This window comes from Filicampus tigris, chromosome 11 (assembly GCF_054856515.1).
Source record: "Filicampus tigris isolate MCC_2025a chromosome 11, RoL_Ftig_1.0, whole genome shotgun sequence".
Classification (NCBI taxonomy): Eukaryota; Metazoa; Chordata; class Actinopteri; order Syngnathiformes; family Syngnathidae; genus Filicampus; species Filicampus tigris.
Genome location: NC_141227.1, coordinates 1,630,769 through 1,657,861, shown reverse-complemented (window position 1 = coordinate 1,657,861; position 27,093 = coordinate 1,630,769). Strand labels below are relative to the sequence as shown.

General features: G+C 40.0%; 1 protein-coding gene across 2 annotated transcripts in view; it reads left to right on the top strand.

The window, feature by feature from the left end:
• Positions 1–27,093, top strand: part of vps8 (VPS8 subunit of CORVET complex) — a 94,343-nt gene that overhangs the window by 40,977 nt on the left and 26,273 nt on the right. For both annotated transcript variants that reach the window (XM_086045560.1, XM_086045558.1), the window contains 8 exons: positions 1,836–1,908; positions 6,862–6,975; positions 9,147–9,218; positions 9,925–10,044; positions 11,989–12,045; positions 23,296–23,378; positions 25,935–26,019; positions 26,209–26,307. In XM_086045560.1, coding sequence (XP_085901686.1) covers positions 1,836–1,908; positions 6,862–6,975; positions 9,147–9,218; positions 9,925–10,044; positions 11,989–12,045; positions 23,296–23,378; positions 25,935–26,019; positions 26,209–26,307 — 703 coding nt within the window. The remainder of the gene's footprint in view (positions 1–1,835; positions 1,909–6,861; positions 6,976–9,146; positions 9,219–9,924; positions 10,045–11,988; positions 12,046–23,295; positions 23,379–25,934; positions 26,020–26,208; positions 26,308–27,093) is intronic.

The following is a 27,093-nucleotide window of genomic DNA, read 5'->3' as shown; positions in this document are numbered from 1 at the left end:
GTAACCCTTAAAAGTTGTTCTTCCTTATCTTCAGAGGCCTTGGTATGGCGGGTTACAATATAGGTTTGACTTTATGTATTTCTTCTGGCGTCTTCCTTGCTCGAGACAATCGTGGGGATAGGACAGTGTTTTGTTTTGTCTTTATTCAGACATGAACAGCCTCGCTCTAATTCACCTCTCTCTCTCGTTTCTTCTTCACTCAGTAAATGCGCCGTACCAAACCAAATCAAAAAGGAATAAATACTTAAGTACAATATAAATAAATAAATATATACTCACAAAACAATATTGCAGAATTTTAGAATAATAATAAATACAATATATGTATGTATTTTATAACAGCACGACACGAGAGCCACACGGGACAATCTCAGCGGTCCGCCAACTGTTTCTCATTCATTTATCTGACGCAATTTACATTAAAATATACCCACAACAATATTTTAATAAACAAAATACCTTTATTAGACACTCGAGCAGCGAGTAATGATCATTTTAGTCGATGAAGTCATTGCCAGAGCGCAATAAAAGTGACATCCGTAAAAATGACTGCTCTCGTAGTTCTAAAACCAAGCGGAGCTTGAGCAACATGTCGCCCGATTGTGTGTGTGTCAGTGTATGTGTGTGTGTTTGAAAGGGCTGGCGGGCTGTTTGCGTGAGTTGAATCCAATGCTTGTTTTTTCAATTGCAGGGGAAGTCAACCCAAACATATTTTTTTCCAGAATATGTTCTATGCAGGGCGGCACGGTGATCGACTGGTTAGCATGTCCGCCTCACAGTTCGGAGGTCGTGGGTTCGATCCCGGCTCCGGCCTCCCTGTGCGGAGTTTGCATGTTCTCCCCGTGCCTGTGTGGGTTTTCCCGGGCACTTCGTTTCTCTCCCACATTCCAAAAACATGCATGGTAAGTTGATTGGACACTCTAAATTGCCCTGTGATTGTCTGGTAACCAATTCAGGGTGTCCCCCGCCTACTGCCCGAAGACAGCTGGGATAGGCTCCAGCACCCCCAGCGACCCTTGTGAGGATAAGCGGTATCGTTAATGAATGGATGGATGGATGTTCTATGCAGGTCTTCTAGTTAAAACGATGCATTCTGATTAATATTGTGTTTGTAGAATATGAGTTAAGTTGTAAAATCCATCCATTTTTTACCATCTCAGCGGTCGGCCATTTTATCACTTCTGCCGACTAAATATGACATCATAGATGCCCTGAGGGCTCAAATAACGACCAATCATGGCTCAGTTTCAGAAAACAGGTGAGCTGTGATTGTTCGTTACCTGAACCTTGAGCGACTGTGATGTCATTTTCAGTCGACAGACGTGAAAAAATGGCCGCCCCCAGTGATGGCTAAAAACAGATCGATTAACTCTTATTCCACAAAAGCAATATTTATCAGAATGCCTTGTTTCAACTAGTTGGCTTGCATGGAGCATATTCTTAAAAAAAATATGTTTGGGTTGACTTCGCTTTAACAAAGTATTTGCATAAGAAAATCAATTCTCTTATTCATGTTAAGGGTATTAAAATGCAAGAAAATAATGGAACAGAAAAATGGATTATTTTTCCAATAAATAAAATGCGATTAACTACGATTAAATATTTTAATCGATTGGCAGCACAAACATATACATACATTCATGCATACATACGTACGTGTGTGTGTGTGTATATATATATATAATAATATATATATATATATATATATAATAATATATATATATATATATATATATATATATATATAATTAAAAAAACATGCAGGCACACATACACATTAGCAATACATACAGTGCAGTAGTTTTTAGATATTTACTGTTTTTTTTTTTTTTAAGTTGTTGTCTTGCAGGAAGGGCATATCCCATTGGAAACATCTCAGAGGACCTTGTGGTTCAGGTCAAGATTCAGGTATCTAAATATCACCTATTGGGAACAATCATGGGGCACTGTTTATTTTGCGTTGACTTCCACTTTAAAGAATTTTTTTGACCAGATTGTTAATCATTTACCAGTCAATATAGTGTAAAATATTGTTTTTCTTTAATAAGATTAAACCTGTAAAATTGTGGTGTTGAATCTGATGGGTTTGAAAATGTTGGTGCACCTAACTTAAATGATGGTGATGCTTTAAATGAAACCTTGCTACAGTGTGCTATGCATCAATAAATCACTCAGCCCTTTTTCGTTCGCAAGAGATTGTTGAATGCCGTGGCCTAGTCCATTATTTCATCTTGGAGCACATGATGTCTGTGCACCAAACACTGAGCACTCAAGTAAAGAAATATTTTCTTAAGAATTATTTTTACACCTTGTTAGAACATTAAGCCTCTTAATAATTAGATAGTTGATTTGAACTAGGCCGTTGTGTCGCTGTGACCTTTCTTCCTGGCTCAGCATCTTCTTATCTATGACCTCCTTGGCACACATATTAGTTGATTTCAGTTAAGGCCGTAGAGTCACACATCGTCACATGGGCTAGGCAGTGCCGCCCCCATGTGGGTAGGCGGCTAAGACAGTATCAGAGTAGAAACCGTTTTAGACAGATTAGATCTACTTTCGCAATCTCGCAGAGGATCGAGAGACGCCTGTGGATCCTCTCTTTGATTGTGCTTGTATGACAAGTTTAAACATACAGTATAATATTCCGACATGCTATTGGTTTGTACGCGATGCGTTGCACCTAACTTAACGCAAATCAACAAATCAATGGCAACTCGCCACACTCAAACTAGTGCAGACGTATAGCTTTCCCGGTAAGATGTCTGATGTCCATGTCCAGTAGCGGAGCCAGAGTGGGGGGAAATAAACAGGCGGTCGCCCCAGGTGCCTGTTTATTTATGAGCCAGTCACATTCAAAGTGCACTTCAGGGACCACTCGGAAAACATCAACTCAAAGAATATTACAGTGCATCTAATATTTGCACTATGCGACGGAGACAACTTGCCTTCACCATCAGCGGGGGTGGGGGGGTTGTTTGCCGCGGCCCGGTCCAAAGCGGCCCGCGGCCCGATACTTAGCTTTCTGGGGCATGTAGGCTTGTTTGGTTTGAGTGGTAGAGTGCCTTTCATAAGGGCCTATCGAGAACGCTGTGCCCCCTCTGTGCTGATACCTACGCTCCGCCACGGTCCATGTCCCAAACCGAGTCAAATAGCAGCAGTGAGGAGGTCCGTAGCCAGAAAAGCCAGACAAACATAGCACATCCCTGGTCGTACTTAGAGGAGTTATTGTAAAATAACTCATTTCAAATGCGCTGTGAACTTTGTTAATCAAATCGAAGTGCCACCAGCTCATGGCTTTCAAACACTCGGCGTCAAACTTGAAAAAAGCATATTGAGGTATGCTGAAAGTTTATTATCAAGGGGTGTGGAGGGGGTGAAACTTAACTCATTCAGTATGAGGCATTTTCAGACCTTCTTTTACCCTAACGTGTGAAAAAATATGTTCCTGGGAATGAATGGCTGGACTGTGAAAAGACATATAAATACGTCTTTGCGATTGAATGAGTTAATTAGACTTCACATAAATGTTATGACGTGAGTTTAATTTATTACTATATGTAATACCTATTAATGTACGAGCGCTACCTATGGCTATGACTGGGTAGTTAACGAGACATGCCATGGCCATGCCAAGCAACAGGCTCTGACACAATGTTGCAAGCTCGTTTGGTGGGCTGTGTGTGAAATTTGAAAATTGACTTTAGCCAATATTATTGCTAAATGCAATGTTTGTCAGTTATACTAATTAATTTTGGCCAGTTTTGTCATCTTACAGCTGTAGGCCCTCACACAGCCCAAGTTTGGATGCACGCTTACTCACCAATACAGTTTAGTGATGACGTACCGTTGAAGTTGGACTTTATGCACCATTACAATACTGAACTACCGATTATCATATTGTAGTGAAAATTGGGGGTCACTCGTAAGAGTGTAGATAGTTAATAGCGACCGGGAGCAATGTCTGCATTACTCCTGCTCGCCTCTAGGTGCACCACGTCAAAATTTGGGGTTATTTAGAGGGGAATTTGACAAAAAACCTCATTAAATCAGCCTTTAAATATGAAGGCGCTACAATAAAATAAGAGGAGTTCTTTTACCAAAATAGAGGTTAATACCTTGACCCAAACAGACATAATTCACGCTTGACTTCTGAATATGGACAATGTTTATTGACTACAACTAGTGAAACATACAAGAAAATACTACGACATAGCAAGCCTAAATAAATGAACAACAAAACAAATATCAAAAATAATTGAGAGGTAAGGGAAAAATAGGACGTCTGATAGATGAGCGTGAGAGGTTGTAAGGATGACTAGAGTGAAGGTGCCGGGCTTTATGAAATACACAAAGTTTTCTCGCGTTCACCACAAATTTTGGATGCACCCACCGTAGCCCGAGCGAACTGCAAAGTGGTACTTACGTTTGATAAGCGGAGTCTCGTGAGAAGCAGGTGGAAGGACCTTCACTCGTTTGCAGATGGAGAAAAAGGAAAGAAAGGGAAAAATAAAAATAAAAAGGAGGCAGCTGGTAGCAGGACCAAAAGCTTGGTTGTATTCTCATGTGGGCAGGCCACTGCGCGGGGTCGGGCTTCGCCAGGCCTTCAGCTGGCCTTCAAGCAAAGAGGCAAAGCCGGCATGTTGCTTCAGCTTTTGCTCCCCACAGCCGAATTTCGGCTCATCTGCCACAAGTGTACACTTCAATCGGACACTTATAATTTATTTTCCCAAGCCACGCAGAGCCGCAACATAAGGATGAAAGAGCTGCACGTGGCTCCGGAGCCGCGGGTTGCCGACCCCTGGTCAGAAAGGCTAGTCAAAGTGCACGATGGAGCCCAGAAAACACTGTGCCGCTGCCAGCATGTGGCAGTGATGTGCTCCATTGGCGCTATGGGTCGATTAGAAGAAGTCCATAGACATAAGCACTCGAGGGAACCTCGACTGGTTTAGGATGTGCAGACTTTGCCACCATCTTGAACCGGGAGTCCATTGCGATCTCTTACATTTACTTGTATTGAGGTAACTGTGTTTGGCTTCAATAAATTAATCATAACTCGTTGAATTCAGGGCTTCCAAAACATTAATTATATAGGGAATACCAAGTGCTTTTTTTATTTTAAAAACAGATCTACAAAAAAAAAAAAGGCAACAACCCAACAACATTAAAGTTGACCTTATATTAAATATGCTTTAGTTTTTCTTGCTATCACATTGTGGAGCAGTGAGGAATTGGCTGAAACATAACTAAAAGCTTTGAAAACATATTTAAAATTTTGTTTTTACCTTATTTGAAACATATGTTTCAATGAAGAACAAAATTGAAATATGGTCTAATCTTCTACTTCATATTTTTATATCCGGGTCCAGCAGAGTAGTGCCTCACCAGTCATAAACCTCACCTCACCTCACATCACATCACTGATCAATGCAAATTATTATAACTATAACTTTTATTGTAAGATGTTGCCATAAAATGAAACTTTTGAAGAGTTTTTCAAACTGTGTGCAGTGTGCCGCGAGATATTGTCAGGCGTGCCGTGGGAAATTATCTCATTTGTGTGCCTGTGCGGTCTAGCGACTGGCAGCGTAATCATGTCTTTACTACATTGTAGTACTCTTCCATACCAGCAGGTGGCAGCAGCAGGTAGCCAATTGTCTTTGTTTAGAGACAAGTGAATTAGTGATGCATGTTTATCCAAACAGGCCCATGTTTCACACTAAGCATCAATATGAAACATTATAAAGTACTTTTTTCTTTGTGTTTATTTAATTCCTATTCAAGACGTTATAATATAATGTCATTCTTTAATGTTAAAAAATGCTTATTTAAACAATATAATACTTATCTTGTTAAAATAAACTTTTGTTCACAATTTCAGCTGCAGGTGTGCCGCAGAATTTTTTCAATGAAATAAATGTGCCTTGACTTTTTGATTTTAGGGCTGTTCGATTTTGCCCAACAAGAAAATCCAGATTATTTTCTCTCAAACCCGATTTTACGATTTCTTTGTCAAATACAAAAATAATGAAAAATGAAGTATTTTGAATGTCATTTATTTTAACTTAATTTTTCTTTCTTTGAACTCAAAATTCCAGTGAATTTAACTTGATACACACAGAACAATCCATTGGGATTAACAGCATTTTACTTTCGCAATGGATTTCAGATCTGTTGTTAACAACCAATAATGAAAGAATAAAGTGCATATACCATCTTAAACTAAATCATCAACATGAGAGAAGGTAGACAGTCAAGTCTTTAAACTAAACAGTCTGTCAGCAAGTCATTTTGCCAACCAGCTAGTGACTAGCCTTTCACCTTTCTCCCTGGTCTTACTTAAACATAAATGAATAAGTAGTGAAAAACTGTCACTCAATAATACAATGCACTGTCAATCTTAAGTACAGGTGCACCGGCTGGCCAGAGGTCCATTGTAGAGGAGAAAAAAAAGGGACAACTTTCAGACGTTGAATTACTTGCTCGCGGGTTGTATTCTACATGCGGGGCACACACTACACTACAGATCTATATTTGCCCGATTTATTAAGTAAACGCTCACTTACCTGAGCAAATAGCAGAATCGCTGGTAGCCATGGATGGTGTTGTAGTTTTTCCGGTATGCGCGCTCGCGGTAATGCAGAAGAAACAACGGTGGTTTAGATACATCAAAAATAAAAAAAATCGAACGTGCCGATTTGAACGTTTTTAACATAGTTTTATCCAGAAAATTCGGTTTCGGTTCAAAATCGCTTAATCGAGCAGCCCTAACTGATTTATATTATGTAATGTCCTATTAACATTGGTTTAATGCAGCCTAACACTCTAGACTGAGCTAATATGCTCTCTGTGTTTGTTTGTCAGGTATTTGAGTACCTGATTCTCCTCCATACAGGAGAATCATCATCAGATGCTTACCCTCTTATTCATACACTCCTCCACTTTGACACGCGAGAATTCCTAAATGTTCTTGCCATGGTGAGTTTTCCTGCATGCATTTGTTTACTTGACTATTTGATCATGTTTATTATGCAGTATACAGTGAGGCTGGTTGCCCAGGTGTATGATTACTCAAAAATAAATAGCACTGAATTTATACACTTAATTTCAGATTTATTTACGACTAATTTCCCTGCCCCAAAAAGGGGCGTGGCTTATGTTATGTTTTCAGTCTCAGTGCTTTGACAGTTCTGTTGTCTAAAACGGCGACCGATCGCCACCAAAATGCAAATGCACATTACTACTCTTGTCCACTTCAACCTGTGAAAGTATAAAAGTGTTCTTCGCAATAGTTTGGATTTATTGACATAAAACGTGATCTTATCATGATCACCTCCACAAAATCAAAAATACCGGCGATTGCTCCTCCACTTTCATAAGCTGAAGCGGACAAGAGCATGAATGCGCACACGAATCCCGACTGGTTATATTTCTGACATTTAGCTACACTAAACTAGTGTCAGCTCTCAGGAGGGAGACCACAGCTTGCAGCAGCAGCAGGCGGATTGGTGCCCTCCTCTTCCCTCCCGGGCTAAAGGTAGGATCGGGACGGCAAATAGCAACAACTCTAGCTTCAGGCCGTTAAAACAAAAGGCGTTAGCACAACAACATTAGCTCCTTACTGTCCGCCCAGTGTGTGGAGGTGAAGATGAGCCTGTGTCTTCATGTCGCCTCGCAAGCAGTTGCGTGCAGTGTCCCTGCTTGCTTGCTTCCAGCCGCCACCTTCTGCCTGAGTGAAGCGGCGTGAGGGTGACGAAAGCCCTCATCGAACAGCGAACAAAAAGTTCCAGCGAGGCTGACTGCACAGCCGAGTGTGGCCGCATTGGAACGTGCCATTTCGGCTGTTACGTTCCAAATTGGACGGTGCATTTTAAGTCGAAAAACTGGGGCCATTCCTCATCCAAATAAATGTGCACATCTACTCATTCCCACTTCAGTCTCTGTAAATATCCTGACTGGTGTTTAATGCCTCGCCCGTCCTAACCGTGATCAGCAAAGAAGCAGTTTTTTTTTTTTTTCAAAGCAAAGAAGCAGTGGTTATTTTTTATTTTTTATTTTATTTTATTTTTTTTAAGCAAAGAAGCTCGTCCCAGCCTAAATCTATGTAGCTCTGCTGACTTCCACATTTCCTCATTCTCATATAAATCAGCCACGGAGATGTTAATCCTTTTGATATGTTGAAGTGGGCATTAGATGTCCACCTAAATTTTGGTGCCAATTGATTGCTGTTTTTGGACGTTATAAGCAATGAAAGTACAATTATTTCCAATGGAGAGTTTGTAATCGGTTCCTCACGTGACTCTGGCCAAACAGGGATAGAACGGTAGGGGGCGCGGCCATTGTGCTCATTATCAAGGGGCGTTATTCATGGAGTTACTTATTTCCCTATTTCTCCAAAATGAATGGATAAAATAGAAAATGGCAACTCTTTTCATTTTCCTGATCAAAAAATATATAAAATGAACTTGTTAGTGAAAACATGGCCATCCCGGCCGGCCCTACCGTCACTTTAATGTCCTGCTGGAACCTTTCTCTGTGCTCTTCTCATACATCACCAAGGTTTACAGGAAAACGATCCAACAATCTACATATTACTTTTTCACTTTTATTGGAGAATAATAAACAACCATTTTTGATACCTCCAAATGAATTATCAGTCAATCAAGTCATTGTCAAAATGATCAATATCGCCACACCTACAGTCAATTCGAAGAAACAGATGGTATTTGTAGCCCAAAATTACCTGAAACCATGAAAGTATTTTGGCAATCAAAAGTATTTGTGTAATCGCATATTAAATTATTTTAATAACAAGGAAGAAAAGTCACAATTATTTTTCAAAATCGTTCAGCATTTTTAAGCACTGATGAAGGCACTGGTGTTTTACATATATTTATATATATACTGTATAGGTGTGAGTTCTGCGAGGAAAGAAATAGTTTCAGTGAAATGTGATCATTCTTGATCCTTGGGGTAGTTTGACAAATGCATGTCACAGATATGTTGACTGCACAATGTCTTCAAGTCTATGATTGTTATTACTTGAAGGCCTCTTCTGTCAGATTTCTTTAATGAAAAAAACAAAAACAGATTTTGTGGATGAGATTATTGATGATGAGTACTAGTAATGGTTGCTTTCTTCCTTCTAGACATTTGAAGACTTTAAAAATGACAAACAAGCCATCGAGTACCAGCAGAGGATAGTGGACATTTTACTTCAGGTAAAATTTCATACAGTGCCCAACACGAGTGTACGCCTTTTGAAGATTTGATCAGTTTCTCAGTTAAACACAAAAACAATTTTTATGAGGATTAGATGTATTGTACCTGTAGTTGAATTATTGTGAATTAGCATATTTTTAAGTCTAAAATGTTACTTTGTGAGACTCATTTTTGCCATACAATTAATTTGTTAGAAAAGGTATACACGGTGGTGGAGTATGGAATGAGATGGTTGTGCAAAATAAACTGAAAGACGTACAGTAAAGCTGCACTCAAAACAAAATGCAAACAGAAACCTGACTTTTGTCTCCAAAACAGAGCTTAGCCAAAAATTAGTACAAAAGTTGCACTAAAACCAAGAGTTTTTCAACTAAGATCTGCTACATGAATGAAAAGTGCATACAGTACCTCAGACTTACCTGTCTTCACAATTTCACTCCACAAACCTTGCATTTTTGTAACAGGATAAGGTTGTCCTGTCACTATGAGTGTATCTGCTTGGTGTTCATTAACACAGGCCTAGATTTCACACCGAGTCAGAAAATGTGTGAGTAAATTGAAACAAGATCATTAGATAAGTATTCATACTTTTTGTAAAGAATTGGTTCAGTAAAGGCTGGATTTGACATTAATGGCTGTGTTGAGTCATTTTGAGGGGACAGATTTTTTTTTTTTCCAGCCAATATGTTTTTTCTTGTTACCTAGGTGATGGTGGACAACCCAGACTTTACACCGTGCCAGGTTGGCGGGCTCTTCACATTTTTGGCTCGGCAGCTGTCTAAACCAGACAACACACTTTTTGTAAACAGAAAATTATTTGACCAGGTAAGATGTTCCTGTCGGTAGTGTTGGGGGTAATGCAGTACAGTAATACATTACATTTAGGCAGTAACGATGTAATGTAACTTGTTACTCCGATTTTTTTTGTAATATTATTACAGTTACTGAGTCGGGTAACGTGTTACATATTTCGGGACTATAATACATATGTTAACATCTGTATTTTACATTTAACAAGTAGTTCTGTTTTTAACATGACTTGATCATAAGCTATTACTTCCAGCAATACTTAAATAAAATGTTCCTGTCACACTTGGAGCTTCACGTGACAACGTGAGTGCGCGAGTCAATTATCTGCCATGCAAGTCGATTGTCTTTACACCATTGACAACACCCAAGAGGGCTGAGAAGTTATTGTTTGTGACAATAATCACTGTCACGGTTTCATAAAATAAAATGCAAATCATAGACACAAAATACAAGCAGGAACAAACCAAAGTAAAACGAAGCGAATAAACTGCAAAAAAATAAGTCACTGTGCTTTTTAGATATGATTTAATCAACTTAGTGCCATCAATTGCCATATGTAAAACGTAGTGATTCTGATTGGCTGTTCACAATCAAAATGTAAATCATCTGCCGGTGACAAATGACGTCACGCTACGGCACCATCAATCGGTCAAACTACAATAGACGCCATTATTAGAGTCTGATGCGCTCGTATCTTATTTACCTTTTTTTTTTTCAAATCACCTCGAAACTTTGTCTCCATGTAGTAAAAGAAAATTAGAACTAACTGAACTTTCAATTATTATAAATAGAATTCCCTGTCTGTGTTTTTCTTTCTATCTATATATCTATCTATCTATCTATCTATCTAATCTACCTAATCTATCTAATCTATCTATCTATCTTGTTAGACCAATTATCGATTTTATGTTATGTATCACTGTTATTTGTGTGTAAATGGCAAATGGACTGTCACTTGTATAGCGCTTTTCTACCTTTGGTACTCAAAGCGCTTCACACTGTACCTCATCTACCTCCTGATGACGCAGCATCGTGAGCAACTGGGGGTTCAGTATCTTGCTCAAGGATACTTCAACATGGTCACAATGGCCGGGGATTGAACCCACAACCTGCCGGTTGGGAAAGGACCACTCTATCACTGAGCCATGCCGCCCACAGTGTGTAAATTAATTTGAGAATAATGATAATTTCATTTGTGGTTTACAGCCTGTGATTATTTATTTACTGGACAAAATATCAGTTCCAATATTTATATTTAAAAATAAATCTTATTGATACAAATATTGATCAAAGGTAGTGATGTCCCACCACACCATAGTCGAAAGAGTTTAATATTATTGACCACACTATATAGTTAAATATGCTCATAAGTTAACTTTACCAGCTAGAGTATGGCAGCAAATTTTGCATTTTCCTTTTAAGATCTTGAAATCATTATTAAATAAATTAATCCCCGATTTTTAAAAAAGTAACTTAAAAGTAACTTAAACTTGAGTAACGCATTACTCTACAAATAGAGTAATATTGTAAAGAAACTTATTACTTTCACATGCAAGTAACCAGTAATATGTAATATATTACATTTTGGAAGAATTTTGCCCAACACTGCCTGTCGGTTTCCATGCTATGCCTTATATATAATACTGGGACTGTATTTCTGTACTGTAATTTCTCAAAATTAACACGTCTTTTTGCCCCCCAAAAAATAAAAAATAAAACAAAAAAAATCATCCAAAATGGAGAAGGAATGGGGTATTAGACATGGGTTTAGGTAAGACAAAACAAAAATTTGTCACATTCAAGTGAGTTGGATGACTCGAGATTTTAAATTGAACTAATCACAACATGTTTGATTGGTCTACGCCTAACTTTCTGCAATTATTATATTGTAGTAGATTTTGTAAAAACAATAGCTACAAAGTCAGCATACATAATTCATCTTTATTGTATTGTGTTTAGGTCTTGGAGTTCCTCTGCAGATCAGATGATGCGTCTCGACATACTGAAAGACAGCAGGTTTGTGATACGATTTGAATTTAAAAGCAGTCTTCATCAGTGGCAGCTGGTCAATAGAGGGTGTTTAGGTGCCACCCACCCCCCACATCAACACATTACTTTATTTGAAGACAAAATAATTACATTAAAAATATGAATAATAAAATAAAAGCATTTCAATATGTATTTTTGCACACTTGCGTCCAGTTACAGATTACAGATATTTACAACTGAATTTCACGTTACACTGAGAAAAATTTCCCACAAATAATACACAATTTTAATTTATTAAATAATAAAAGATCCTCTGAATTGTCCCGCGTACAGGTCAATTAAAAAAAATTATGAAAAAAAAAAAAATATTTATGAAGACATTTACAATTACAGGGCTTAAAGATCTCCATCACCATAATGGAATTACTTCATTTGGAAAAAAACAGGCGTGCGCACTTTGACAGACGAAAATGTCTTATGTGCACAGTTACATTCACTGGTGTTGTTGCACCTCGTCACAAAGAGGAAGAGGTGACTGCTTTTCACCTTTTTTTCCCCAATTGTTTTTATTTTACAAAAAGAAAAAACAACATCTGCATACAGTATATGCATACATATATGCACACATACGCATATACTGTATAAACTATGCAAATCCTTGAACGAAACAAAAAGGGTCGCCTATTAAAGTACAGTGATTTTATTGCGGTTAATGGGGACCAGAACCTGGCGCGATAGGTGAAAATCCGCAAAGTACATTCGGACTTATTATTATTCTTATGATTATTCTTAAGAATATGGGACACATGTCATTGCATCTGTGGAACCGCAAGGTACACCACACCCTTTTATTTTTTATTGTTTCCTTACTCGACCGCGTGTCAGGAGTGCCGTCACGACTGGGACCACGTGGGTCGATTAAATATGCAGGACTGAAACCGGGGACGGAATGTTGCTGCCCAGCTCTGCAAACAGCGTTATGTTCGGAAAAACTCCTAACGTTATTCAAATGTGCCGTTCATTTCGTCAGAGTCAAGCTGGATAAGAGGATAGTAAACAGCTGTGTTCATAAATTGTGAGGGGAGCGCGCTGAGCACAATAACACGTGATAGTTTACAAGTTGTGGCAAGGACAATGAGACATCGGTAAATAAAGTGTGAAAGTGTTTGTTAGTTTTGTCTTAAGTTTGTCTTACTGCTTACCTTAACTACAATCCTGCGTTGCATTTTATCCAAAAGACCTTGTTGATGTTATTGTGCAAAGACAAAGTTAAGGCATGATTGCCTCTGGCAACCGTGCTTCTTCTTCGTTTTTAAAAGAAATAGAAGGAGGGGACGAAGAATTAAGGAACGACGAAGAAGCGGCCATTTTACTTTCACTTTGCACAACAACATTGAAGACGACGACGACGACAAGCGTTTAAAAGTGCAGGATTGTACCTTTGGATAAAATGCACTACGGCATTCTAGTTAAGGGTAGTCAATTTTAGGATAAAAATTAAAACTTTAACGTAGTTATTAGGGAACATTCCATCTGAATCACTGGCTGCCGCGGTTGAAGCTCAATTCCTCTCACAACCTGCATCTTGGTATTTATTCTTCATTTTGCATTTTTAAAGTTAAATGTATTTTTTAAGTACGGTATTTAGAAGTGTGGGAACCATTTCGGGGGTTCGCAACAGCATAACAGAGGCATAAATCCCCCCAATATAAAACTTTAATATAAATATAATATACAATAATAATATTCATCATAATAATAAGTCAGACGCTACTTCGCGGTTTTTCACCTATCGCGCCGGGTTCTGGTCCCCATTAACCGCAATACATGAGGGATCACTGTATATCTTTTTTCAATTTCCCAATCATTTGCCACCTTGAGGAACTGTTTTTCGCATTAACCAGCCAAGTCCTGCTTTCTGTTTTCATGACGATCAGTGCAAAATGAGTTGAAATTCCAACTCACCTTCAATAAAGTGTCCAGTCACCACCAAATAACCGTGGTTGCGAGTTGATGTCCAGTGATCTGCGTTTATAGCAATACATTTGTCTGGATCTCCCACCAAAACATCAAGCTTGCTTTTCTTTTCACCGTCATACATCTTGCTGATTTTAGTCATTGCTGCAGTTTGAAACACCTCATAATCCCTCGTCTTCAACTATGTTGATCGACCTGCAGTTCATTGCTATTCACTTGGCAAGAACATTCGTCAGCCTGTCGGTCGCAGACGTTCTCATACGCGGGCTGTTCTGGAGTTTAGTTTGGTGAAGATCTTTGCAATGGCTCACTACATTTGCGTCTTCGTTGCTATCATTAGCTGTGGCTTTAGTCACGGCTTGTTACTTTCCATTTATGTGGTAGGCTAGAACTGCTTCTTTGGTAAGCAAAGTCCTTCTTACAAAGAAGACATATCACTCTGTTTTCATCAATAGTGCCATCAGGGCGTTTTTTAAATTTACCATTCATCAGTCCAACAACCCTCACTTGCTTCTCAATTTTCACGTCTTCTCTCTGCTCCTGACCTTGCCCTCCCACCTATAATAGGAGCCTATCAGGTTATGCCAAACACAATGACAGCCAATCAGTGTCCACTTCAGGGTGTGACATTGACCAGTTTTTTTTATACCCCCAACAACTCAAGCACAAGCCCCACACATCAAAATGGATCTCATCATCATACAGAAACAGTAGTTAGAGTTTAAAAATTTGATTAATGCCATTTTAAAAAAGAACACTTTAACTCATACTATAATTAATTGATCTCAATTAATGCACTAATTTGACACCCCTAATTTCATTAATGATTTCCATTTATTTATTCCCACAGTATTCACATGTTTCCGATTTTGTAACAATAACTTCTTATAAATTAAATAAGAAAATATCAATTGCCATCCCATAGGGTATTTTATTTGCTTCACATTTTCGCAGTTTTGAACGTACTTACTGAAGCACTGATATATCTTAAATAAAGAAAAGGTGAGCTGTTGCGAGGCGAAGCTAGAGCTGCTATCTGCTGCACCGCTAACGTAAGTCAAGTGTTACCCTCCCGCCACAAACCACCTACAGCTTTATTATTTAAACACCGCATCAACAATAAAAATGGCTACATTTGTCACTCGGAAATGTTTTTTGTTTTTTTTCGTGGTTGACTTCACGCATCATCATCATTGTAGTTTCATAATTACGGTGTGTGCGTGTATAAAGATGTAATTATTGCTTTCGTAAGCTTTCACACGTTATACCAACTATTACTTTATGGAGCAAGCACATCTACTTTCCTTCATGGCATGAATAAAGTATCTATCTAATCTATCAAGTCTAATCATTAGACTAGATTAGATCGTTTATATTCTAATCTATTTTTTAATCCAGGGCCTTAGCCATGGGTGGGCCTGGGTGTGCACATGCCCACCCAGATTGACAGACTGCCCACCCAGTGAGATTCATGAAAACATTTTGAAATTTGTGAGGGGAAATTTTAACAAACTATTATTAAATTATTTTTGAATTTGCGTTTCATTGTGTTTTTTATCTTGTTGAATATTAAGAATAGTATAATTGTGGTTGTCTAAGGAAGATCTGAACTTCAAAATATTCAGTCTGTCATTTTATTTGAATATGCGATCTGTTGGGACAGGAGGATTGTACTCAGTGAGAGAAATATTCCAGCCCACCCTGATTTTTCCAGCTCCACGCATTAGCCACACTCTCGCTGTGCCACTAATCTAATCACAGAAATAGTGTACAGCGCCAACCGAAAATGCCTTTAAAGCAATAAACACATCAAAGCTAAACTAAATGATGTACAGTATATCATTTTATATCAATTTCCACATGTATTTAGCACAAATAGACATCCTGGAGCCAAAAGGGGTCATTAATTTCATTGACCAACAAAACGAAAGCTAATTGAAGTTACTTGTTACATCTTATTGTTGACAATTTTAACCTAAATCTTAAATCATCATTAGATTCAGTAGCTCCACTTTTAATTAAAACAACAAAAACAAAGACTGTACTCCCGTGGAGAAACAATGCAATCAAAACATCAAAGAGAAAATGCAGGAGTGCAGAGAGGAGGTGGAGAAAAAGTAAATTTACAGTACACTATGAAATATTATAGTGCTGAGGGTGAACCAGAGGGCGGGAGCACATTACACCAGTTTTGAAATTGCTGCATTGGTGTGTTTCAGGATCGATTTTAAGGTACTTTTATTGTTTATAAATGTGTTAATGGCCTTGGGCCATCTTATTAATCTGATTTGCTTTTATCATACAAACCCTCGCGGATCCTGAGGTCCTCTGGCGCCGGCCTTTTAATTAATCCAAGGGTTAGGACCAAAACGCATGGCGAGGCTGCATTCAGCCATTTTGGTCCTCACCTTTGGAATAGCCTGCCAGAGGATGTCAGGTCTGCAGAGACTGTTGATATTTTTAAGGGGAAGCTCAAGACACCCCTTTTTAGTTTGGCTTTTAACAACTTTTAAATAATTCATCTTTTCTTTTGATTGAAGATTATTGTTATCTTATTTTACTGATTTTAGTTCTTAGACTATACTACTGTTCTGTCTTTTAGTTTTGTTGCTCTCTGCTGTTGTCAGCTTTTAGCTCCAGTGTTTCCTCATGAGGGGGCCTCCGCGTTGGGGGAGGGGTGGCTGCCCTTCCCGCGGGGGCTGTCATCGCGGGGACTCCTTGGGTCTGGGTGGCCGGCGGCCTCTACACTTTGTGTGGGGTCCGCCTGTCTAATCCGGGCTGGGGGTCTCTGTGGTGGTGGCACCCGTGTGGCCGTGGGCTGTCATTCCCCTCAGCGAGGATGAGCTCCCCTTGGGTAGCCTTTCCTCAAATGGTTTCTCTGTGCCTTGTCATGTTTTTTAACACATTTTATCAGGTTGTGCACTTTGTGTGGGTGTGTGTGAGTGAGTGCTGATGTACTAGTGGATATCTGTCTTCGGTTTGTTGGGAGGGAGGGTGTGAACGAATCTTTTTATGTTTTGCTTTGGATGTTTTACAACACTTTGAGTTGCATTTTTATGTATGAAAAGTGCTATATAAATAAAATGTGATTGATTGATTGATGTTACCTTTGTAAAACTAACTAAAGCTAACTATAATTATAGTTTGTTCCTTTGTTTTCTTCTTTGGCAATTAATTTAATACACAAGCCTTTGGGGTTGATTTTAAATGTATTTATTTTGATATTACTGCACTGCCGTTAGCCGGAAGAAGAGAAGGTCGAGCAGTCGTCTGGGAGTGGTGTGTGTCCCACAGAAGTGACATTCTCAAGCAGCAGCCAGTAAAAGAGTCATCAGATGACGTTGCTACCAGGAGACCAGTTTGTGTGTGGTTTTGGCTCGAATGGCTCCCATGCTTTTGGCATTTAACTCAGCACGAACACAATTTTAGGTAAAAAGTGCTTTCTGTTTTTGTTTCATACATTAAAAAATATATATGCAGTGCTCCTCCATGGGCCTTCACCTTACCGTGGTAGAGGGGTTTGTGTGTCCAAATGATCCTAGGAGCTAAGTTGTCTGGGGCTTTATGCCCCTGGCATGGTCACCCATGACAAACAGGTCCTCGGTGAGGGACCAGACCAAGCACGGCTCAAATGACCCCTTATGAAGAATAAAATGAATGGATAACGTTTTCCCTTGCCCCGGACACGGGTCACCGGGGCCCCCCTCTGGAGCCAGTCCCGGAGGTGGGACTTGTTACGTCGACAGTCGGAACTGACAAAGACAGACTTCCATGCCCTCTTTGCCCTGCTAAGCACCTGTGGTCTGTCGGTTTGGCTGAGCGGCATTTTGCCGACGCTGTCGCGCGGGGTCGAGCGCTTCATCCGGCTTTTAAGCCTTAACACATGGCTACTACGCACTTGTGCCCACCTTCATTTAGCTTTTATTGACAATTTTAACTTATTCTGGAATCGTCGGTCGTTTTATCAGCCGGACGGTGTGCATCCTAACTCTTTAGGCAGCTCTATTTTAGCTGCTAACATCCACCATGCCACTAACTCCCACTCCCAGCTGACTCTTGATGACAAATTTTAACTTTTTATTTTCTACCAGGGGTGGGAAAAGAAGGGGTGGGACTGCATCAATTTTTAATAATACTCCTTTCTCAAATGAGATCATTTTTAACAGCTATTTATCATTCGAACATCATGCCTTTTGTTTTTAGCAGTCCCCCTATACTCTGCGTTACCGTTTATAGACCGACCCCATCACTCCCCCTTTTTTACTAAAGAGTTTTCAGAATTCTTATCCATTTGTATTGTACTTATAACAGAATTTCAATAACCGGCGATTTTAATGTACACTTCGATGATATCTCGGACCCGCTGTCCAGAGAATTTTTAAACCTTTTAAACACTGGAAAGTTTTGCCCTGGTTGACGCAAGGACACTTGGTCGAGTTTTCTCCCAGGTAAATCCAACAACCTGCCTTTTGGATCCAATTCCCACATTTATTTTTAAGACATTTTAGGGATTCTTTGAGGAACACATTTTAAACTTAGTTAATTGCTGTCTCCAGACGGGTGTCTTCCCCGCCGCCTTTAAAACGGCGGTGGTGGTGCCCCTGGTGTTTCTCCAGTTAAATCACTTTTTAAACACAAATAATATTTTAGAGTAATATCAATCTGGTTTTAGGAGGAACCACAGTACTGAGACTGCTCTTTTAAGGATTTTAAATGATATTAGGTATACTGCAGACGTGAGAAAACTCACAGTCTTGGTGCTAATGGATCTAAGCACTGTTTTTGATACAGTAGATCACCAAATTTGATTAAATACACATAAAAACCTAGTGGGCATCTCTGGTACTGTTTTTAACTGGTTTTATTCCTATCTCACAGACCGATCTTTCTTTGTAAGTATGGATACTTGTCCTCGAGAACCCACGAAATTAAATGTAGGGTTCCCCAAGGTTCAATTTTAGGCCCAATACTTTTTAATCTGGATATGCTTCCCCTTGGGGTTGTCATCACAGGAGACACGGCGCCAGCGTCCACAGCTATGCTGATGACACACAGCTGTATATTGCCGTGTCTCCTGATGACACATGACCCATTGATACCCTTTTCAATTGCATTTTAGATATTAAGTCATGAATGCCAGATAATTTCCTACAGCTCAATCAGGACAGAACGGAGGTTTTAGTTATTGGCCCTGAAGGTCAGAGAGAGAAACTTTTACCAAAACTACAAGATTTTAAACTCTCAGAATGTGTGAAGAGCCTGGGCGTCATCCTTGACTCTGAGCTCAGTTTTATTCCTCTTATTAAAAATGTAACCAAGATAGGTTTCTATCACCTTAAGAACATCGCCACAGTCCGCCCGTTTCTCTCTCAGGCTAACACGGAAGTGCTGATGCATGCTTTTATTTCCTGTCGTTTAGATTATTGTGATGCCCTGCTCTCTGGCCTCCCCAAAAAGAGTATCCATTTCTTTACAACTACTCCAGAATTCAGCCACTCGGGTGCTGACGAGAACCAGAGGGCGGGAGCACATTACACCAGTTTTAAAATCGCTGCATTGGCTACCCGTGTGCTTCAGGATCGATTTTAAGGTACTTTTTTAGTTTATGAATGTGTTAATGGTCTTGGGCCATCTTATTTATCTGATTTGCTTTTATCATACCAGCCCTCGCGGATCCTGAGGTCCTCTGGCGCCGGCCTTTTATTTATTCCAAGGGTGAGGACCAAAACCCATGGCGAGGCTGCATTCAGCCATTTTGGTCCTCAACTCTGGAATAGCCTGGCAGAGGACGTTAGGTCCGCAGAGACTGTTGATATTTTTAAGAGGAAGCTCAAGACCCACCTTTTTAGTTTGGCTTTTTAATCATTTGAATAACATTAATTAATCTTATTAATTTATCATTTTCTTTTTATTGGGGACTACTTTTTTATCATATTTTATCATACTGATTTTAGTTCTTAGATTTTATTATTGTTTTGTCTTTTAGTTTTGTTGCTTTCTGTTGTTGTTAGCTTTAAGCTCCAGTGTTTCCTCATAGGGGGCCTCTGCGTTGGGGGGGGTGGCTGCCCTTCCCGCGGGGGGCGTCATCGCAGAGGCTTCTTAGGTCCAGGTGGCCGGGGGCCTCTACACTAGGTGTGGGGTCTCCCCGGCTAATCTGGGCCGGGGGTCTCTGTGATGGCGGCACTCCCTGTGGCCCGTGGGCTGTCATTCCGCTCAGCGTGAACGAGCCCCCTTTGGGTACCCTTTCCTCATATGGTTCTTCTGTGCCTTGTCATGTCTTCTTTAACAAAGTTTATCAGGTTGTGTGCTTTGTGTGTATGTGTGGGGTGTGTGTGTGTGTGTGTGTGTGTAGGTGCGAGTGCTGATGTACTGGTGCATATATCTTTGGGTTTGTTGGGAGGGAGGGCGGCAGCGGGTTGTGTTTTGGACATTTTTACTGGACAGCTCTTTGAGTTGCATTGTTTTTGTATGAAAAGTGCTATATAAATAAATTTGATTTGATTTGTTGGCGAGCTCCTGGTGGCCGGGCCTGCACCCATGGGGCCCGGCTGGGCTCAGCCCGAAAAGGAAACGTGGGTCCCCCTTTCTATGGGCTCACCACTGGTGGGAGGGGTCAAAGGGGTCGGGTGCCGTGTGAGCTGGGCGGCGTTTATAGGCAGGGACCAAGGCGGTCCGATCCCCGGCAACAGAAACTAGCTCTTGGGACATGGAATGTCACCTCTCTGGCAGGGAAGGAGCCCGAGTTGGTGTGTGAGGCTGAGATGTTCCGACTATATATGGTCAAGCTCACCTCCACACATAGCTTGGGCTCTGGTACAAGTCCTCTCAAGAGGGGTTGGACACTCTTCCACTCTGGAGTGGCCCAAGGTGAGAGGCAGGTGTGGGCATACTGATTGCCCCCTGGCTTGGCGCCTGTACATTGGGGTTTACCAATGTAGACAAGAGGGTAGCCTCCCTCCGCCTTAGGGTGGGGGGACACCAGCGGTAAGGGATGCTGTCCATCTGAAGAAGGAGTCCTATCGGGTCTTTTTGGTCTGTGGGACTCTGGAGGCAGCTGACAGTTACCGGCTGGCCAAGCGGAATGCAGCTTCGGCAGTTGCTGAGGAAAAAACTCGGGTGTGGGAGGAGTTTAGTGAGGCCATGGAAAATGACTTCCGGAGGGCTTCAAGGAAATTCTGGTCCACCATCCGGCGTCTCAGGAAGGGAAAGCATTGCAACATTAACACTGTATATAGTGGAGATGGGGTGCTGCTGACTACTCGGGACGTTGTGGGTCGGTTGGTGGTCGAAGACCTCCTCAATTACACCGACACGTGGTCTGAGGAAGCAGAGCCAGGAGACTCCGAGGTGGGCTCTCCTATATCTGGGGTTGAAGTAGCCACGGTAGTTAAAAAGCTCCTCGGTGGCAAAGCCCCAGGGATTGATGAGATCCGGCCGTAGTTCCTAAAGGCTCTGGATGTTGTGGGGCTGTCATGGTTGACACGCCTCTACAACATAGCGTGGACATCGGGGACAATGCCTCTGAATTGGCAGACCGGGGTGGTGGTCCCCCTTTTTTATGAAGAGGGACTGGAGGGTGTGTTCCAATTACAGAGGAATCACACTCCTCAGCTTCCCTGGTAAAGTCTGTTCAGGGGTCCTGGAGAGGAGGGTCCGTCGGCAGGTCGAATCTCGGATTCAGGAGGAGCAATGTGGTTTTCATCCCGGCCGTGGAACAGTGGACCAGCTCTACACCCTCAGCAGGGTCCTCAAGAGTGCATGGGAGTTTGCCCTACCAGTCTACATGTGTTTTGTGGACTTGGAGAATGCGTTCGACCGTGTCCCTTGGGGAGTTCTGTGGGGGGTGCTTCGGGAGTATGGTGTACCGAGCCCCCTGATAAGGGCTGTTGTCAGAGTTTGGTCCGCATTGCCGGCAGTAAGTCGGATTTGTTTCCAGTGAGGGTTGGACTCCGCCAAGCTGCCCTTTGTCACGGATTCTGTTCATAACTTTTATGGACAGAATTTCTAGGCGCAGCCGAGGCGTCGAGGGGATCCGGTTTGGTGGCCTCAGTATTGCATCTCTGCTTTTTGCAGATGATGTGGTACTGTTGGCTTCTTCAAGCCGCCACCTCCAACTCTCACTGGAGCGGTTCGCAGCCGAGTGTGAAGCGGTCGGAATGAAAATCAGCACCTCCAAATCTGAGACCATGGTCCTCAGTCGGAAAAGGGTGGAGTGCCCCAAGTGGAGGAGTTCAAGTATCTTTGGGTCTTATTCGCGAGTGAGGGTAGGATGGAACGGGAGATCGACAGGCGGATCGGTGCTGCGTCTGCTGTGATGCGTACCCTGTATCGATCGTGGTGAAGAAGGAGCTGAGCCGAAAGGCGAAGATCTCAATTTACTGGTCGATCTGCGTTCCTACTCTCACCTATGGTCATGACCGAAAGAACAAGATCTCGGACACAAGTGGCGGAAATGGATTTCCTTCACAGGGTGTCCGGGCTCTCCCTTAGAGATAGGGTGAGAAGTTCAGCCATCCGGGAGGGACTCAGAGTCGAGCTGCTGCTCCTCCGCGTTGAGAGGAGCCAGTTGATGTGGCTCGGGCATCTGATTAGGATGCCTCCTGGACGCCTCGCTGGTGAGGTGTTCCGGGCATGTTTAATACTTCTCAGCAAGAATTCAAGCCACAAGTCCATTTTAGAAGTTGCCAACTTGGCAAACAAGGCATCCGATCTTTATTTCTTTCGGGTGAATGCATGCATGGATCCAACTTTAGAAGCAATAGTATGCTCTAATAATAATCTGTTGACTGTTAATTTGTATTTTCTAAATGTTTTAATATATTTTTGTTGAATTATTACTACACAATACTTACCTTGGTCTTTTTTAAATCTTGCACACAAATAAAACATTTTTTTAAAAAGCTAATATTAAAACTAAACTAAAACTAAGTGTTTTTGAAAAAACTAACAAAGCCACCCTGAAAACAAATTAGTAAATATAAAAAAACAAACCTCAAAATGAAATAAAACTAACGAGAATTAAAATTCCAAAACTATAATAACCCTGCTAACAACATTCTTATTTCCTGCAAGGTGGAGGGAAGATTTTACCTGATAATAATGTATGCATGCAATATACGGTTTTATATACTGTATGTATTTGCTGTTTTACAAGTCATCAATGTATTGTTACACATCACTGTCAATCATTTCATACTTCGCACACATTTCAGAGTTTTTTTGTGTTGTTTGCACAGATACTGTATTCTTTTTCTTGGGGGGGACAATGTATTGACTGGCTTTACTATGATTGGTTTCAAGGTTTTGCTGCAGCTGCTCCAGGTCGGAGGTGTGGTCCAGTTTGATGAAGAAAAGCTGTTGACTTTGTCACAGAGAGCCAAGTTGTGAGTAGCTGACAAAAAAAGTTTGCATCATATAGCATGGGTTTTAAAACATGTTTACTTTTCATATTTGGGAAAATACTGTAGACAAAGTAAAAATAAAAAACTGGAACAGTGGCAATAAATAAGAAAAACTATCGTATTTTCCGCGCTATAAGCCGCACCGTTATATAAACCGCACCCACTCTATTTTTTAAGAACATTTTGGAAAAAATTAAATAAGCCGCACCTATCTATGTTGAAAACTTTTATATTTACTGCATTTACAGAACGATTTTGAACTGTAAATGTACATGTATGTACCTGAGCAGATTCTTTACTAACAGTGCCTTTTTAACACTGCAGCAACGATGCTGATTAAAACAGAAGAGAACCAAGAGAAAATAAACAGTGCTTATCTTCATTCCACTGGCGGCTGCTGCTCCAGTTTGTCAGCTATATATATTTGTCAGCTATATATATATATACATATACGTATATATATATATATATATATATATATATATATATGTATATATATTATATTATATAATTATGTATATCATTGATCGTGATTAATCACATTTTTCAACTACAATTTTTTTACAAAGCTTGGAACCGATATTTACTTGAGTAAAATCTTGGAATTAATATGGAAACAAATTAAAAGTATATTTCGATTCAAAGACAGTTCTAATAGATTTCTTTGATCCTTGAATGTGATTCTTTTCCTTTAAAATACAGAGGGCAGGGGCTTAATACACCAAAGACTAATAGGGTATTTGAATTTGGCTTTGCAAAGTGTGCAAAATATTTTGGATTTCTCCAAGTCAAGCTACTTTTTAAAGTAAAACTACGTAAAAGTGTGTCTATACTACACTGACTGTCCTCTAAGTTTGGCTGCACAGTGAGCAGAGGTCAGCTGCTACAGGAAGTACATAAAACTGAGTGAACTGAGTTAATATTTTTAGTGCGCTATGAAATTTTTACTGCTTTAATTTTGACAGCCCTAATATATATATATATATATATGTATATGTATATATGTATATGTATATATGTATATATATGTATTTGTATATATGTATATGTATATATATGTGTGTATATGTATATATGTTTGTATGTATATATATATATGTATGTATGTATATATATATGTATATATGTATTTATGTATATATATATGTATATATATATATGTATATATATATATATGTATATATATATGTATATATATATATGTATATATATATATATATATATATATATATGTGTATATATATATGTATATATGTGTATATATATGTATATGTGTGTATATATATGTATATGTGTATATATATATATATGTATATGTGTATATATACATATATACACACACACTGTTACTGAAAACAACTGCAGAGTCGCTGTCAGCCCTGATCCCTCCGCCCGCGCAGAGCGCATTTTGGGCTCCTGCTGTCAATGTCGGATGTATCCGACCTGGAGGGTCAGACTGCAGTCGCATTAAAAAAAAAAAAAATCCGATAGGTATTTGTCAGGTTCATCAATTAGACATTTCATTTGCACAGCATAAACGAAGAGGAAAGAAACTCAATCCTTGTTACCAGCTCACGAGAAGAACGGAGAGAAAGCACAATTTCTGCTACTCCCTGTCCTCGTGAGAAGAACGCTCTTCTCTACGTTCTCAACTTATCTCTCCGTTCCCTCCTTTTTTTATTAGTTTTCGGGTTACCTTCTTACATGGGTGTTTCCAACATAAGGAGTGGGGGTTTCATGCGAGCAGTTGGAAACACGTGAACTTGTTTCTCTATGTGTGTGCATGTGGGTGAGAGATTACTGTGTTCTTGTGTCATAAGTACGCCAAAGCATTACATTGCAAAAACATTTAATCATATCAACTTTCTAAACGGAATCAACAAGTCTGCTTTTTGTAGATAACGTGGATCAAGGCTCCTATTTTCATTCAGCTTTTCTGACTTTCTTCCCAGAATTATTAAAACTAAACATGAAAGCAGAAGCAATTTCTTCATTGCAAGCAAATATCACATCATTCTTATTCTTTGTTTACAATACATATATAGAGTATATTGTGAACTAAATCACTCAAACGTGTTCATTTAGCATAATCAGCAAATGTGGGATGACTAATTTGTAATTACTCTTTCAGTATACATTCTGTCTAGGACCACATCTGAAAGTGGCTATAAACTTTGGCTTACTAAGAAGACATGATGCATGTTTTTGAGACATATAACATGCACTTCAATCGGATACTTCTAATTTATTTTCCCAAGCCACCCAGAGCCGCAACCTAAGGATGAAACAGACAAATGCGGCTCTGGAGTGGTGGGTTGCCAACCCCTGTTTTAGCCAGTTCTTTCACACATTGAGAGCACCACATCAGGGGCAAATAGAAGTTGACAAACTTGACCCATGGATGTCTGAGTTGGAACTGATGCAATCCAATGATAACAACTACAACAATTATGTCAATAAAACAACAATTTGTTGTCTTACTTGATGTTCGGGTATTTAAAAAAAATCTTGTCTTTGTTTCTTTGCCTTCCAATCCAGCTACCAAATTTTGGAATTTCTTTATGAGAAGAAACATATGTATGACAAGACCATTGACTGCTACCTAAATGATCCTCTGAGAAAGGTAAATATGAAGTAACTTTAAAAAAAATTGGCTTCAAAATCCGATTGGCTGAGTTATGTATTTTTTTAATCAATGCTGTCATTGACTTTCCAAGTGTAATCTTAGATTTGTTGTTTTATGATCGAGTAAAAATGAAGGTGAGCCATTTTAGTTGTTCAAGTAAAAATGTTTTTCTTTCTGTATGTGAAGGGAGAGATCTTCAGCTATATAGACCAACTGATGTCTATGTCAAGCCACAGATCTGAGGAGAAACAAACAATCAAGAACAAAGCACTGCAACACATACAGGTCAGCTCATGTGCATTGATAAACTCAGGAAAGTCCCCAGTATTCTCTTTATTTGATGTTGACTTGCTTTATGATTCATTGTGGATTTAAAATATGTTTGTGTCATCATGAAATGGGGAAAAATTCATGGGGAAAATGTGCTTCTAAACCAGGGGTGTCAAGCTCCGGTCCTCAAGGGACACTTCCCTGCCCGTTTTCCAATTCTCCTTGCGGCAACACACCTGATTTATATGATCAGCTCATCAGCAAGCTCTGAAGAAGCTTGATAATGATCATGATCTCTTGAAACAGGTGCGTTGCAGCTGGGATAGATGGAAAACAGGCAGGACACCGGCCCTTGAGGACCGAGTTTGGACACCCCTGTAAAATCTAAACAGTATATTCAGGGCATCAATTAATTCTATACCTGACTAACTGCTAACGGGAACCTCTTGCAGATCAACCTTAACATAACCAAATCAGCAGGGAAGACCTTATGGGCCATTTTACTGTAAGATACTGTAAATCTTGACTCTTAAAATTCACAGGACCTTAATATTCCTACCCGCAGGTCACAGAAGCATTGCCTAGTTTTTCTCATGTTTTGAAATGTAACTGAAAAGTCTGATCCCGTACAACCAGGACAAACATGAAATAGTTTTTCCAATCCAGTGTTCATAAATTAGCTGGATTCTTCTATTCTTGGGCCTACCCTTGAAGGAATGTCCATCCATCCATCCATCCATCCATCTATTCATCCATCTATCCATCCATCTTCTTCCATGGGGGCAGGGGCTTAAGCAGGGA